Genomic DNA, 15,243 nt, shown 5'->3' with positions numbered 1-15,243 from the left:
TTCAGGCCCTGGCTGTAATTATGAAGAATTATACACAAACAGTTAAAGCTGTGTTCCCAACTTAGCAATTTTGTAGCTAGATTTAGCAACTTTTCCGACTACACTATAGCAACTTTTTTTTCCAAAAAGCACCTAGCAACAAATTTAGCAATTTTTAAAATGTATTTGGCAACTTTTAGAAACTATTGTAAAGTGACTCTGATCAAAACAGCACACGTACAAGCTAGTTAAATAGACTGAGCGGATGATTAATAATTCCTTGGGTTAGCTGTGGAAATAGCTGTAAAAACTGGAAGAGAAAAGACAACGAGTGGGGCGGGGCTACACAGGTCTGTATAGTCAGGCACGAGGCTGCCGCTGCACTGCAGGCAAGGGGCTAATCTAGCGCTCGGAAAGCGTTCCACCCATAGGGGCTGCCATTGCTAACCAAGCCATCACCTGCTGTTAGCATCCCATTGACTCCCATTCATTTTTGAGTCACTTTGACAGTGAATAACTTTACATCTGAGGCGTTTAAAGACTCCATTTGTCCATTGTTTATTTCTAAAGAAACACGACAATGCATTAAAGGCTCCGTTACCTTGTATCTTACACTATCGCCCCGCAGAAGCTGTTTTTGTAAAAATAGGCTAACGATTGCGTCATAACCAACGCGACTCTGTCGCACAGTTTAGAAATTACCGTATAGACCTGAGGAGACGCTCGCAGGCAATCTTTACTGTCTATGAGGCCGTCGGGGGGACGTGGAGACATAAAGTCTGATAAAGTCAAGGGGGAAGAATGGGGAGAAGCCCATAGTTAGCCAAAAGCAACGGGAGAAAATATTTAAACAACGTGATTTAGCTTTCACTTTCCACAACTACTAGAAGACCTACAGCTGTCAGACAGGAGGCTCACGTCACATCTACGTCCTCAAGCTCAGTCTGAGCCGGCACAGTTCACTCAGCCATCAGGAAGTGAGTGCTCCTATACTGACATCACTTAACGCCGTAGAAGTCAATGGGATCGCTCTGTCCATATTTTTTACTGTCTATGACTGCAGGCAGCAGGAGTAGCAAAAATTATTTGTCAAGTGCACCAGCAGTAGCACGCACGGATTTCACATTTTTAGCAAAATAATTTAAATGTATAAAGTTCAGAGTACAATTGTTTGGTTAGCAAGTCACTTTTTTTTTTAAAAAAAAGGACAAATTTATAATTTCCTACACAAGTTTTACAAACAAATCTAAATTAGCATTTCAAATAATATCTATGTAGTTTTGCGTTGCGATTACGTAATGACGTCATAGCGCAATTACGTCACAATGACATTTAGCAACTTTTAGCAAAAAAACGATCTGCCTTTAGCAACTTCCTCTGATACTTAGTTGGCAACACTGAGTTAAAGCTGTATGAGAGAGAGTTTATACCTGGCTTATTATTCTCCGACACGAGCCCACAGCAGTTCACCATCCTGACTCTGTGAGAACACAAGAGCTTAATGTAAATTTACTGTACATCATATCTCATCACAAGAGCTTAATGTGAATTTACTGTACATCATATCTCATCACAAGAGCTTAATGTGAATTTACTGTACATCATATCTCATCACAAGAGTTTCATATTTACTTCATAACCTCGATCACATTACACATTATCTGCTGTCAGATACAGAGTCGCTGTGTTGTGTCAGTAAAGCACAATCGTAAACACACACGCTTACAACAATAATAGTAGGTCATTTACACATTTAAAGGTGCTAACTGGAATTTAAAAGATGGTTAATATGAAACCGAAAGCGATTAAATCATTTCGACGATCCCCTTTGCTTTTCTCACAAAGTGAAAGTACACAGGAAGTAAGTCTTACAGCTTGTTTAAGTGCTGAGATGTCCGTCAGTGAGTGCGATGAGAGTGACTGCGCGTTACTGTTGCAGGAAGACTCGCAGAACATGAAACTCAGTCAGATCGGCAGGTTACAGGCGAGCCAAGGGCGGGGCTCATGAATATTCAGCAGCTACGTCACATGGACGGTGCTACAATAGGCTTGTTCGAGAGCCATTGGCGCTGCGCAGGCTGATCAGCAAATGACATCAGAGCTGGGCGGCGAAAGCGAATGAAAAGTGTGTGGGTCCCAGTACCGGCTGGTGAAAAATATTATAGCTGGGGCAATATTTTTGCGGGAGGTCTGGGGGTTCTTCTCCAGAAAAAAAGTATTTCGTAGATGTGATTTCCTGCATTATGGTGCGTTTGAGGCCATGTCCCTTGCCTATACCAAAAAAAGACCTCAAACCAGTCAATACCAATAGTCTAATAAAGACTATATTAATTTAACTGCCACAGAAATCAACAGTTTCACAGATAATGATAATGAACAGGTTTATTATGCTCCGGGTCCAGTTTAAAAAAAAAGTGCCTTTTACTGAACGATTGACTGGACCAGACAAGATAACAGAAATCTCTGAGTTATTAACCACGGCTCCAGTGTAGAGTTAACACACGGCATCAAGCTTCGAGATCGATCTGAGGTTCGAATCCGCCTTTTGCCACACTCGCTCTACTCTCTTTCCCCATCACATATCAGATTGGAAAGGCATTTATTTTCAATAAAAAATGTAGAAAATATTAAAAAAGAGGAAATAAAGCGTTTAAGATAAAAAGTGTTACTCGGTTAGGGGTAGGTAACCTGCTGAATTAGAGACGATAAAAGTGAGTGGGTCCAGTATCATTGGTCGTAAAAAGTGGGCGGGTCTTGTCCTACACTGTAAAAGAATATTGTTGGTTTAACTTAAAAAAGTAAATAACCTGGTTGCCTTAAAATTTTGAGTTTATTGAAATGAAAAAAATGTGAGTTGATACAATGAAGGAAATTGGTTTAATAAATAGAAACTTAAAATACTATTATATCTGAACCACATAAAAAATTTGATAAATCATGAAAATAGCTCAATTCACTGGGTCATCACAAATAAAACACACAGCCCCGATACTCTCAGTCCCGATACTCTCAGTCCCGATACTCTCAGTCCCGTTACTCTCAGTCCCGTTACTCTCAGTCCCGTTACTCTCAGTCCCGATACTCTCAGTCCCGTTATTCTCAGTCCCGATACTCTCAGTCCCGTTACTCTCAGTCCCGATACTCTCAGTCCCGTTACTCTCAGTCCCGTTACTCTCAGTCCCGTTACTCTCAGTCCCGATACTCTCAGTCCCGTTACTCTCAGTCCCGATACTCTCAGTCCCGTTACTCTCAGTCCCGTTACTCTCAGTCCCGTTACTCTCAGTCCCGATACTCTCAGTCCCGTTATTCTCAGTCCCGTTAATCTCAGTCCCCATACTCTCAGTCCCGATACTCTCAGTCCCGATACTCTCAGTCCCGTTAATCTCAGTCCCGTTACTCTCAGTCCCGATACTCTCAGTCCCGATACTCTCGGTCCCGATACTCTCGGTCCCGATACTCTCGGTCCCGATACTCTCAGTCCCGATACTCTCAGTCCCGTTACTCTCAGTCCCGATACTCTCAGTCCCGATACTCTCAGTCCCGATACTCTCAGTCCCGATACTCTCAGTCCCGATACTCTCAGTCCCGATACTCTCAGTCCCGTTACTCTCAGTCCCGATACTCTCAGTCCCGATACTCTCGGTCCCGATACTCTCAGTCCCGATACTCTCAGTCCCGTTACTCTCAGTCCCGTTACTCTCAGTCCCGATACTCTCAGTCCCGATACTCTCAGTCCCGATACTCTCAGTCCCGTTAATCTCAGTCCCGTTACTCTCAGTCCCGATACTCTCAGTCCCGATACTCTCAGTCCCGTTAATCTCAGTCCCGTTACTCTCAGTCCCGATACTCTCAGTCCCGACACTCTCAGTCCCGATACTCTCAGTCCCGTTAATCTCAGTCCCGTTACTCTTAGTCCCGATACTCTCAGTCCCGACACTCTCAGTCCCGATACTCTCAGTCCCGTTAATCTCAGTCCCGTTACTCTTAGTCCCGATACTCTCAGTCCCGATACTCTCAGTCCCGATACTCTCAGTCCCGTTACTCTCAGTCCCGATACTCTCAGTCCCGTTACTCTCAGTCCCGTTACTCTCAGTCCCGATACTCTCAGTCCCGTTACTCTCAGTCCCGATACTCTCAGTCCCGATACTCTCAGTCCCGATACTCTCAGTCCCGATACTCTCAGTCTCGATACTCTCAGTCCCGACACTCTCAGCCCCGATACTCTCAGTCCCGATACTCTCAGTCCCGATACTCTCAGTCCCGATACTCTCAGTCCCGATGTGTGTGTGTGTGTGTGTGTGTGTGTGTGTGTGTGTGTGTGTGTGTGTGTGTGTGTGTGTGTGTGTGTGTGTGTGTGTGTGTGTGTGTGTGTCAGAACACGCCCAACAGATGATTAATGTTTTCATGTTAAAATATTTACACTCAGATATTCAGCTTTCAGGAGGAATCAAACAATTTTCAATAACAAATGTAATTTCTGCTCAATATTGAGGCGGTGCTGAAGTTCTGCAATAAATGTCCATTTCTGTCCCTTGGACATTATATGTATAAATTAAGTATGCATGAAAATTAACTCTAAAATACATTTTATTATTGATCAAATTGTCTATTAAACTATGTACAATTTAAATATATATAATTTAAAACATTCATTAATAAAATACTACTTAATAAAAACTACTGAGAACACAAAAGCTGCATTTTTTACATGAGATCAAAGTGCACATGAGCAGGGATTTCACAACAGGGTTATCACGAAGACCAGAACTCTCTACATGTCTAATCCTGCAGATATGATTACACTGGAAACTTATTGGCATTTGTGCCTTCAGGAGGAACATTTACACATTTACATTTACATTTAATCTTTTAGCAGACGCTTTTATCCAAAGCGACTTACAAAAAAGGGGAGAGTAATAGAAGCAACGGAACAGACAAGGCCAAAAACCTGTAAGAGCTGTAAGAAATCTCAATTAATTAGCACAATACACAATTTTTTTTTTTTTTTTTTTTTTTTTTAAAAGACAGACATCTACAACAAAAACTCACGTCCGCACAGTGCCGAACACTGGATTTTGATAGCTAAGATAGCTACAACCCATTCGGACTAAGGCTGTTGCCCCAGCTGTTGTCGTTAATGCAGATTCAGTGGCCCAATGGGTTGGTTTTGTATTCTAGCTAAACGCGCAGCAATAGCCATCTACAACAAAAACTCACGTACGCAATATACAGAACACTGGATTCTGATAGTTATGATTACTATGTAACATACCCGCCTGAAGGCGCAAATCCGGATGAGAGACGTAGATATGATCCCGGAGTGTACGCTTTTGGTCGTTGCTGTGGTGATCAGTAAGTGCTATTCTGTATTGGTCAAGTGCAAATGGAAAAGATGTGTCTTAAGATGTTTTTTAAGAATGGCTACAGACTCGGCAGCACGAATTGAGATCGGCAGGTCATTCCACCAGGTAGGAACGGTCCAGGAAAATGTCCGTGAGAGCGATTTCATGCCTCTTTGGGATGGAACCACGAGGCGCCGCTCGTTCGCAGAACGCAAGCTTCTGGAGGGTGTGTAAGTCTGAGCAAGTGAATTTAGGTATATTGGTGCCGAGCCAGAGGTTGTTTTGTAGGCGATAACTAGTGCCTTGAATTTGATGCGAGCAGCCATTGGCAACCAGTGCAGTTTGATGAAGAGAGGCGTAACATGCGCTCTCTTCGGCTCATTAAAGACCACTCTCGCCGCTGCATTCTGGATCAGCTGCAAGGGTTTGATAGTGCATGCTGGAAGCCCAGCCAGAAGAGCATTACAATAATCCAGTCTGGAGAGAACAAGAGCTTGAACCAGGAGTTGTGCAGCCTGTTCTGATAGGAAGGGTCTAATCTTTCTAATGTTGTATAAAGCAAATCTGCAGGACCGGGCTGTTGCAGTAATGTGGTCAGTGAAGTTTAACTGGTCATCAATCACAACTCCAAGGTTTCTTGCTGTCCTTGATGGAGTTATGGTCGATGAACCAAGCTGAATGGAGAAATTTTGATGAAGTGCTGGGTTGGTTGAGAAAACAAGTAATTCTGTCTTTGCAAGATTGAGTTTAAGATGATGCTCTTTCATCCAGTCAGAAATGTCTGTCAGACAGGCAGCGATACGAACACTGACTGTAGGATCATCTGGTTGAAATGAGAAGTAGAGTTGAGTGTCATCCGCATAGCAGTGATAGGAGAAGCCGTGTTTCTGAATGAAACAGTAGGAACAGTAGCAGTGTTTAGATCTGATCAGATCAGAAACATTAATGTGATATAAAAATGTCCCCAGGATCTAAACCTAAACTTTATCATGAAATAGAACCATTAAAATCTTTCAGAAATATTTTTTGCACTGTATAAAATAGTCGTGTCACTACAGTTAGCTCAGTGTCCTTGTGCTGTTAGCATGTAAGTCAAGCAGCACTTTGCTCTTTTTTTGCTTAACTCAATTACTCTCAGTCCCGTTACTCTCAGTCCCGATACTCTCAGTCCCGTTACTCTCAGTCCCGATACTCTCAGTCCCGTTACTCTCAGTCCCGATACTCTCCGTCCCGATACTCTCAGCCCCGATACTCTCAGTCCCGATACTCTCAGTCCTATTACTCTCAGTCCCGATACTCTCAGTCCCGATACTCTCAGTCCCGATACTCTCAGTCCCGTCACTCTCAGTCCAGATACTCTCAGTCCCGATACTCTCAGTCCCGTTACTCTCAGTCCCGATACTCTCAGTCCCGATACTCTCAGTCCCGATACTCTCAGTCCCGTTACTCTCCGTCCCGATTTTCTCAGTCCCGTTACTCTCAGTCCCGTTACTCTCCGTCCCGATACTCTCAGTCCCGATACTCTCAGTCCCGATACTCTCAGTCCCGTTACTCTCAGTCCCGATACTCTCAGTCCCGATACTTTCAGTCCCGATACTCTCAGTCCCGTTAATCTCAGTCCCGTTACTCTCAGTCCCGATACTCTCAGTCCCGATACTCTCAGCCTCGATACTCTCAGTCCCGACACTCTCAGTCCCGACACTCTCAGTCCCGATACTCTCAGCCCCGATACTCTCAGTCCCGATACTCTCAGTCCCGATACTCTCAGCCCCGATACTCTCAGTCCCGATACTCTCAGTCCCGTTACTCTCAGTCCCGTTACTCTGTCCCGATACTCTCAGCCCTGATACTCTCAGTCCCATTACTCTCAGCCCCGTTACTCTCAGTCTCGATACTCTCAGTCCTGACACTCTCAGTCCCGACACTCTCAGTCCCGATACTCTCAGCCCCGATACTCTCAGTCCCGATACTCTCAGTCCCGATACTCTCAGCCCCGATACTCTCAGTCCCGATACTCTCAGTCCCGTTACTCTGTCCCGATACTCTCAGCCCCGATACTCTCAGTCCCATTACTCTCAGCCCCATTACTCTCAGTCTCGATACTCTCAGTCCCGACACTCTCAGTCCCGACACTCTCAGTCCCGATACTCTCAGCCCCGATACTCTCAGTCCCGATACTCTCAGTCCCGATACTCTCAGTCCCGTTACTCTCAGTCCCGTTACTCTGTCCCGATACTCTCAGCCCCAGTACTCTCAGTCCCGACACTCTCAGCCCCGATACTCTCAGTCCCGTTACTCTCAGTCCCGTTACTCTGTCCCGATACTCTCAGCCCCAGTACTCTCAGTCCCGATACTCTCAGCCCCGATACTCTCAGTCCCGATACTCTCAGTCCCGATACTCTCAGCCCCGATACTCTCAGTCCCGTTACTCTCAGTCCCGTTACTCTGTCCCGATACTCTCAGCCCCGATACTCTCAGTCCCATTACTCTCAGCCCCATTACTCTCAGTCTCGATACTCTCAGTCCCGACACTCTCAGTCCCGACACTCTCAGTCCCGATACTCTCAGCCCCGATACTCTCAGTCCCGATACTCTCAGTCCCGTTACTCTCAGTCCCGTTACTCTGTCCCGATACTCTCAGCCCCAGTACTCTCAGTCCCGACACTCTCAGTCCCGTTACTCTCAGTCCCGATACTCTCAGTCCCGTTACTCTCAGTCCCGATACTCTCAGTGTGTGTGTGTGTGTGTGTGTGTGTGTGTGTGTGTGTGTGTGTGTGCGTGCGTGCGTGCGTGTGTGTGTCAGAACACGCCCAACAGATGATTAATGTTTTCATGTTAAAATATTTACACTCAGATATTCAGCTTTCAGGAGGAATCAAACAATTTTCAATAACAAATGTAATTTCTGCTCAATATTGAGGCAGTGCTGAAGTTCTGCAATAAATGTCCATTTCTGTCCCTTGGACATTATATGTATAAATTAAGTATGCATGAAAATTAACTCTAAAATACATTTTATTATTGATCAAATTGTCTATTAAACTATGTACAATTTAAATATATATAATTTAAAACATTCATTAATAAAATACTACTTAATAAAAACTACTGAGAACACAAAAGCTGCATTTTTTACATGAGATCAAAGTGCACATGAGCAGGGATTTCACAACAGGGTTATCACGAAGACCAGAACTCTCTACATGTCTAATCCTGCAGATATGATTACACTGGAAACTTATTGGCATTTGTGCCTTCAGGAGGAACAGTAGCAGTGTTTAGATCTGATCAGATCAGAATAATTAATGTGATGTAAAAATGTCCCCAGGATCTAAACCTAAACTTTATCATGAAATAGAATCATTAAAATCTTTCAGAAATATTTTTTGCACTGTATAAAATAGTCGTGTCACTACAGTTAGCTCAGTGTCCTTGTGCTGTTAGCATGTAAGTCAAGCAGCACTCTAATCTTTTTTTGCTTAATAACTCAATTACTCTCAGTCCCGTTACTCTCAGTCCCGTTACTCTCAGTCCCGTTACTCTCAGTCCCGATACTCTCAGTCCCGATACTCTCAGTCCCGATACTCTCAGTCCCGATACTCTCAGTCCCGTTACTCTCAGTCCCGATACTCTCAGTCCCGATACTCTCAGTCCCGTTACTCTCAGTCCCGTTACTCTCAGTCCCAATACTCTCAGTCCCGTTACTCTCAGTCCCATTACTCTCAGTCCCGTTACTCTCAGTCCCATTACTCTCAGTCCCATTACTCTCAGTCCCATTACTCTCAGTCCCGTTACTCTCAGTCCCATTACTCTCAGTCCCATTACTCTCAGTCCCATTACTCTCAGTCCCATTACTCTCAGTCCCGTTACTCTCAGTCCCGATACTCTCAGTCCCGATACTCTCAGTCCCGTTACTCTCAGTCCCGTTACTCTCAGTCCCAATACTCTCAGTCCCGTTACTCTCAGTCCCGATACTCTCAGTCCCATTACTCTCAGCCCCATTACTCTCAGTCTCGATACTCTCAGTCCCGACACTCTCAGTCCCGACACTCTCAGTCCCGATACTCTCAGCCCCGATACTCTCAGTCCCGATACTCTCAGTCCCGTTACTCTCAGTCCCGTTACTCTGTCCCGATACTCTCAGCCCCAGTACTCTCAGTCCCGACACTCTCAGTCCCGTTACTCTCAGTCCCGATACTCTCAGTCCCGTTACTCTCAGTCCCGATACTCTCAGTGTGTGTGTGTGTGTGTGTGTGTGTGTGTGTGTGTGTGTGTGTGTGTGTGTGTGTGTGTGTGTGTGTGCGTGCGTGCGTGCGTGTGTGTGTGTGTGTGTGTGTCAGAACACGCCCAACAGATGATTAATGTTTTCATGTTAAAATATTTACACTCAGATATTCAGCTTTCAGGAGGAATCAAACAATTTTCAATAACAAATGTAATTTCTGCTCAATATTGAGGCAGTGCTGAAGTTCTGCAATAAATGTCCATTTCTGTCCCTTGGACATTATATGTATAAATTAAGTATGCATGAAAATTAACTCTAAAATACATTTTATTATTGATCAAATTGTCTATTAAACTATGTACAATTTAAATATATATAATTTAAAACATTCATTAATAAAATACTACTTAATAAAAACTACTGAGAACACAAAAGCTGCATTTTTTACATGAGATCAAAGTGCACATGAGCAGGGATTTCACAACAGGGTTATCACGAAGACCAGAACTCTCTACATGTCTAATCCTGCAGATATGATTACACTGGAAACTTATTGGCATTTGTGCCTTCAGGAGGAACAGTAGCAGTGTTTAGATCTGATCAGATCAGAATCATTAATGTGATGTAAAAATGTCCCCAGGATCTAAACCTAAACTTTATCATGAAATAGAATCATTAAAATCTTTCAGAAATATTTTTTGCACTGTATAAAATAGTCGTGTCACTACAGTTAGCTCAGTGTCCTTGTGCTGTTAGCATGTAAGTCAAGCAGCACTCTAATCTTTTTTTGCTTAATAACTCAATTACTCTCAGTCCCGTTACTCTCAGTCCCGTTACTCTCAGTCCCGTTACTCTCAGTCCCGATACTCTCAGTCCCGATACTCTCAGTCCCGATACTCTCAGTCCCGATACTCTCAGTCCCGTTACTCTCAGTCCCGTTACTCTCAGTCCCAATACTCTCAGTCCCGTTACTCTCAGTCCCATTACTCTCAGTCCCGTTACTCTCAGTCCCATTACTCTCAGTCCCATTACTCTCAGTCCCATTACTCTCAGTCCCATTACTCTCAGTCCCGTTACTCTCAGTCCCGATACTCTCAGTCCCGATACTCTCAGTCCCGTTACTCTCAGTCCCGTTACTCTCAGTCCCAATACTCTCAGTCCCGTTACTCTCAGTCCCGATACTCTCAGTCCCGTTACTCTCAGTCCCGTTACTCTCAGTTCCGATACTCTCAGTCCCGTTACTCTCAGTCCCGTTACTCTCAGTCCCGTTACTCTCAGTCCCGTTACTCTCAGTCCCGATACTCTCAGTCCCGATACTCTCAGTCCCGTTACTCTCAGTCCCGATACTCTCAGTCCCGTTACTCTCAGTCCCGATACTCTCAGTCCCGTTACTCTCAGTCCCGTTACTCTCAGTCCCGATACTCTCAGTCCCGATACTCTCAGTCCCGTTACTCTCAGTCCCGATACTCTCAGTCCCGATACTCTCAGTCCCGATACTCTCAGTCCCGTTACTCTCAGTCCCGATACTCTCAGTCCCGATACTCTCAGTCCCGATACTCTCAGTCCCGTTAATCTCAGTCCCGTTACTCTCAGTCCCGATACTCTCAGTCCCGATACTCTCAGTCCCGATACTCTCAGTCCCGTTACTCTCAGTCCCGATACTCTCAGTCCCGATACTCTCGGTCCCGATACTCTCGGTCCCGATACTCTCAGTCCCGATACTCTCAGTCCCGATACTCTCAGTCCCGATACTCTCAGTCCCGATACTCTCAGTCCCGTTACTCTCAGTCCCGATACTCTCAGTCCCGATACTCTCAGTCCCGTTACTCTCAGTCCCGTTACTCTCAGTCCCAATACTCTCAGTCCCGTTACTCTCAGTCCCATTACTCTCAGTCCCGTTACTCTCAGTCCCATTACTCTCAGTCCCATTACTCTCAGTCCCATTACTCTCAGTCCCATTACTCTCAGTCCCGTTACTCTCAGTCCCGATACTCTCAGTCCCGATACTCTCAGTCCCGTTACTCTCAGTCCCGTTACTCTCAGTCCCAATACTCTCAGTCCCGTTACTCTCAGTCCCGATACTCTCAGTCCCGTTACTCTCAGTCCCGTTACTCTCAGTTCCGATACTCTCAGTCCCGTTACTCTCAGTCCCAATACTCTCAGTCCCGTTACTCTCAGTCCCGTTACTCTCAGTCCCGTTACTCTCAGTCCCGATACTCTCAGTCCCGATACTCTCAGTCCCGTTACTCTCAGTCCCGATACTCTCAGTCCCGTTACTCTCAGTCCCGATACTCTCAGTCCCGTTACTCTCAGTCCCGTTACTCTCAGTCCCGATACTTTCAGTCCCGATACTCTCAGTCCCGTTACTCTCAGTCCCGATACTCTCAGTCCCGATACTCTCAGTCCCGATACTCTCAGTCCCGTTACTCTCAGTCCCGATACTCTCAGTCCCGATACTCTCAGTCCCGATACTCTCAGTCCCGTTAATCTCAGTCCCGTTACTCTCAGTCCCGATACTCTCAGTCCCGATACTCTCAGTCCCGTTACTCTCAGTCCCGATACTCTCAGTCCCGATACTCTCAGTCCCGATACTCTCAGTCCCGATACTCTCAGTCCCGTTACTCTCAGTCCCGATACTCTCGGTCCCGATACTCTCGGTCCCGATACTCTCGGTCCCGATACTCTCAGTCCCGTTACTCTCAGTCCCGTTACTCTCAGTCCCGATACTCTCAGTCCCGATACTCTCAGTCCCGATACTCTCAGTCCCGTTAATCTCAGTCCCGTTACTCTCAGTCCCGATACTCTCAGTCCCGATACTCTCAGTCCCGTTAATCTCAGTCCCGTTACTCTCAGTCCCGACACTCTCAGTCCCGACACTCTCAGTCCCGATACTCTCAGTCCCGTTAATCTCAGTCCCGTTACTCTCAGTCCCGATACTCTCAGTCCCGATACTCTCAGTCCCGATACTCTCAGTCCCGTTACTCTCAGTCCCGATACTCTCAGTCCCGTTACTCTCAGTCCCGTTACTCTCAGTCCCGTTACTCTCAGTCCCGATACTCTCAGTCCCGATACTCTCAGTCCCGATACTCTCAGTCTCGACACTCTCAGTCCCGACACTCTCAGCCCCGATACTCTCAGTCCCGATACTCTCAGTCCCGATACTCTCAGTCCCGATGTGTGTGTGTGTGTGTGTGTGTGTGTGTGTGTGTGTGTGTGTGTGTGTGTGTGTGTGTGTGTGTGTGTGTGTGTGTGTGTGTGTGTGTGTGTGTGTGTGTGTCAGAACACGCCCAACAGATGATTAATGTTTTCATGTTAAAATATTTACACTCAGATATTCAGCTTTCAGGAGGAATCAAACAATTTTCAATAACAAATGTAATTTCTGCTCAATATTGAGGCGGTGCTGAAGTTCTGCAATAAATGTCCATTTCTGTCCCTTGGACATTATATGTATAAATTAAGTATGCATGAAAATTAACTCTAAAATACATTTTATTATTGATCAAATTGTCTATTAAACTATGTACAATTTAAATATATATAATTTAAAACATTCATTAATAAAATACTACTTAATAAAAACTACTGAGAACACAAAAGCTGCATTTTTTACATGAGATCAAAGTGCACATGAGCAGGGATTTCACAACAGGGTTATCACGAAGACCAGAACTCTCTACATGTCTAATCATGCAGATATGATTACACTGGAAACTTATTGGCATTTGTGCCTTCAGGAGGAACATTTACACATTTACATTTACATTTAATCTTTTAGCAGACGCTTTTATCCAAAGCGACTTACAAAAAAGGGGAGAGTAATAGAAGCAACGGAACAGACAAGGCCAAAAACCTGTAAGAGCTGTAAGAAATCTCAATTAATTAGCACAATACACAATTTTTTTTTTTTTTTTTTTTTTTTTTAAAAGACAGACATCTACAACAAAAACTCACGTCCGCACAGTGCCGAACACTGGATTTTGATAGCTAAGATAGCTACAACCCATTCGGACTAAGGCTGTTGCCCCAGCTGTTGTCGTTAATGCAGATTCAGTGGCCCAATGGGTTGGTTTTGTATTCTAGCTAAACGCGCAGCAATAGCCATCTACAACAAAAACTCACGTACGCAATATACAGAACACTGGATTCTGATAGTTATGATTACTATGTAACATACCCGCCTGAAGGCGCAAATCCGGATGAGAGACGTAGATATGATCCCGGAGTGTACGCTTTTGGTCGTTGCTGTGGTGATCAGTAAGTGCTATTCTGTATTGGTCAAGTGCAAATGGAAAAGATGTGTCTTAAGATGTTTTTTAAGAATGGCTACAGACTCGGCAGCACGAATTGAGATCGGCAGGTCATTCCACCAGGTAGGAACGGTCCAGGAAAATGTCCGTGAGAGCGATTTCATGCCTCTTTGGGATGGAACCACGAGGCGCCGCTCGTTCGCAGAACGCAAGCTTCTGGAGGGTGTGTAAGTCTGAGCAAGTGAATTTAGGTATATTGGTGCCGAGCCAGAGGTTGTTTTGTAGGCGATAACTAGTGCCTTGAATTTGATGCGAGCAGCCATTGGCAACCAGTGCAGTTTGATGAAGAGAGGCGTAACATGCGCTCTCTTCGGCTCATTAAAGACCACTCTCGCCGCTGCATTCTGGATCAGCTGCAAGGGTTTGATAGTGCATGCTGGAAGCCCAGCCAGAAGAGCATTACAATAATCCAGTCTGGAGAGAACAAGAGCTTGAACCAGGAGTTGTGCAGCCTGTTCTGATAGGAAGGGTCTAATCTTTCTAATGTTGTATAAAGCAAATCTGCAGGACCGGGCTGTTGCAGTAATGTGGTCAGTGAAGTTTAACTGGTCATCAATCACAACTCCAAGGTTTCTTGCTGTCCTTGATGGAGTTATGGTCGATGAACCAAGCTGAATGGAGAAATTTTGATGAAGTGCTGGGTTGGTTGAGAAAACAAGTAATTCTGTCTTTGCAAGATTGAGTTTAAGATGATGCTCTTTCATCCAGTCAGAAATGTCTGTCAGACAGGCAGCGATACGAACACTGACTGTAGGATCATCTGGTTGAAATGAGAAGTAGAGTTGAGTGTCATCCGCATAGCAGTGATAGGAGAAGCCGTGTTTCTGAATGAAACAGTAGGAACAGTAGCAGTGTTTAGATCTGATCAGATCAGAAACATTAATGTGATATAAAAATGTCCCCAGGATCTAAACCTAAACTTTATCATGAAATAGAACCATTAAAATCTTTCAGAAATATTTTTTGCACTGTATAAAATAGTCGTGTCACTACAGTTAGCTCAGTGTCCTTGTGCTGTTAGCATGTAAGTCAAGCAGCACCTTGCTCTTTTTTTGCTTAACTCAATTACTCTCAGTCCCGTTACTCTCAGTCCCGATACTCTCAGTCCCGTTACTCTCAGTCCCGATACTCTCAGTCCCGTTACTCTCAGTCCCGATACTCTCCGTCCCGATACTCTCCGTCCCGATACTCTCAGCCCCGATACTCTCAGTCCCGATACTCTCAGTCCTATTACTCTCAGTCCCGATACTCTCAGTCCCGATACTCTCAGTCCCGATACTCTCAGTCCCGTCACTCTCAGTCCAGATACTCTCAGTCCCGATACTCTCAGTCCCGTTACTCTCAGTCCCGATACTCTCAGTCCCGATACTCTCAGTCCCGATACTCT

General features: G+C 44.9%; 2 protein-coding genes across 2 annotated transcripts in view; one reads left to right on the top strand and one right to left on the bottom strand.

Moving 5' to 3' along the window:
- LOC137045464 (von Willebrand factor A domain-containing protein 5A-like) overlaps positions 1–1,985 on the bottom strand; it is a 55,338-nt gene extending 53,353 nt beyond the window's left edge. The window contains exons 1-2 of the mRNA XM_067422094.1: positions 1,852–1,985; positions 1,410–1,459 (exon numbers count right to left, since the gene is read on the bottom strand). Coding sequence (XP_067278195.1) covers positions 1,410–1,452 — 43 coding nt within the window. The 5' untranslated portion in view covers positions 1,453–1,459; positions 1,852–1,985. The remainder of the gene's footprint in view (positions 1–1,409; positions 1,460–1,851) is intronic.
- On the top strand, positions 1,871–13,234 carry LOC137044747 (calcium-responsive transactivator). Its single transcript, XM_067421007.1, has 10 exons — positions 1,871–1,963; positions 4,118–4,261; positions 6,610–6,848; positions 7,163–7,568; positions 9,003–9,406; positions 10,495–10,678; positions 11,155–11,303; positions 11,395–11,578; positions 12,580–12,721; positions 13,185–13,234. Exons 1-10 carry the CDS (start codon positions 1,871–1,873, stop codon positions 13,232–13,234), a joined length of 1,995 nt encoding a protein of 664 aa, XP_067277108.1.
- The last annotated feature ends 2,009 nt before the right edge of the window (positions 13,235–15,243 follow it).

The sequence above is a fragment of the Pseudorasbora parva genome, chromosome 17 (genome assembly GCF_024679245.1).
Source record: "Pseudorasbora parva isolate DD20220531a chromosome 17, ASM2467924v1, whole genome shotgun sequence".
Classification (NCBI taxonomy): domain Eukaryota; kingdom Metazoa; phylum Chordata; class Actinopteri; order Cypriniformes; family Gobionidae; genus Pseudorasbora; species Pseudorasbora parva.
Note: the sequence above shows the minus strand (reverse complement) of the source record. Positions and strands in the feature narration are given on the sequence as shown.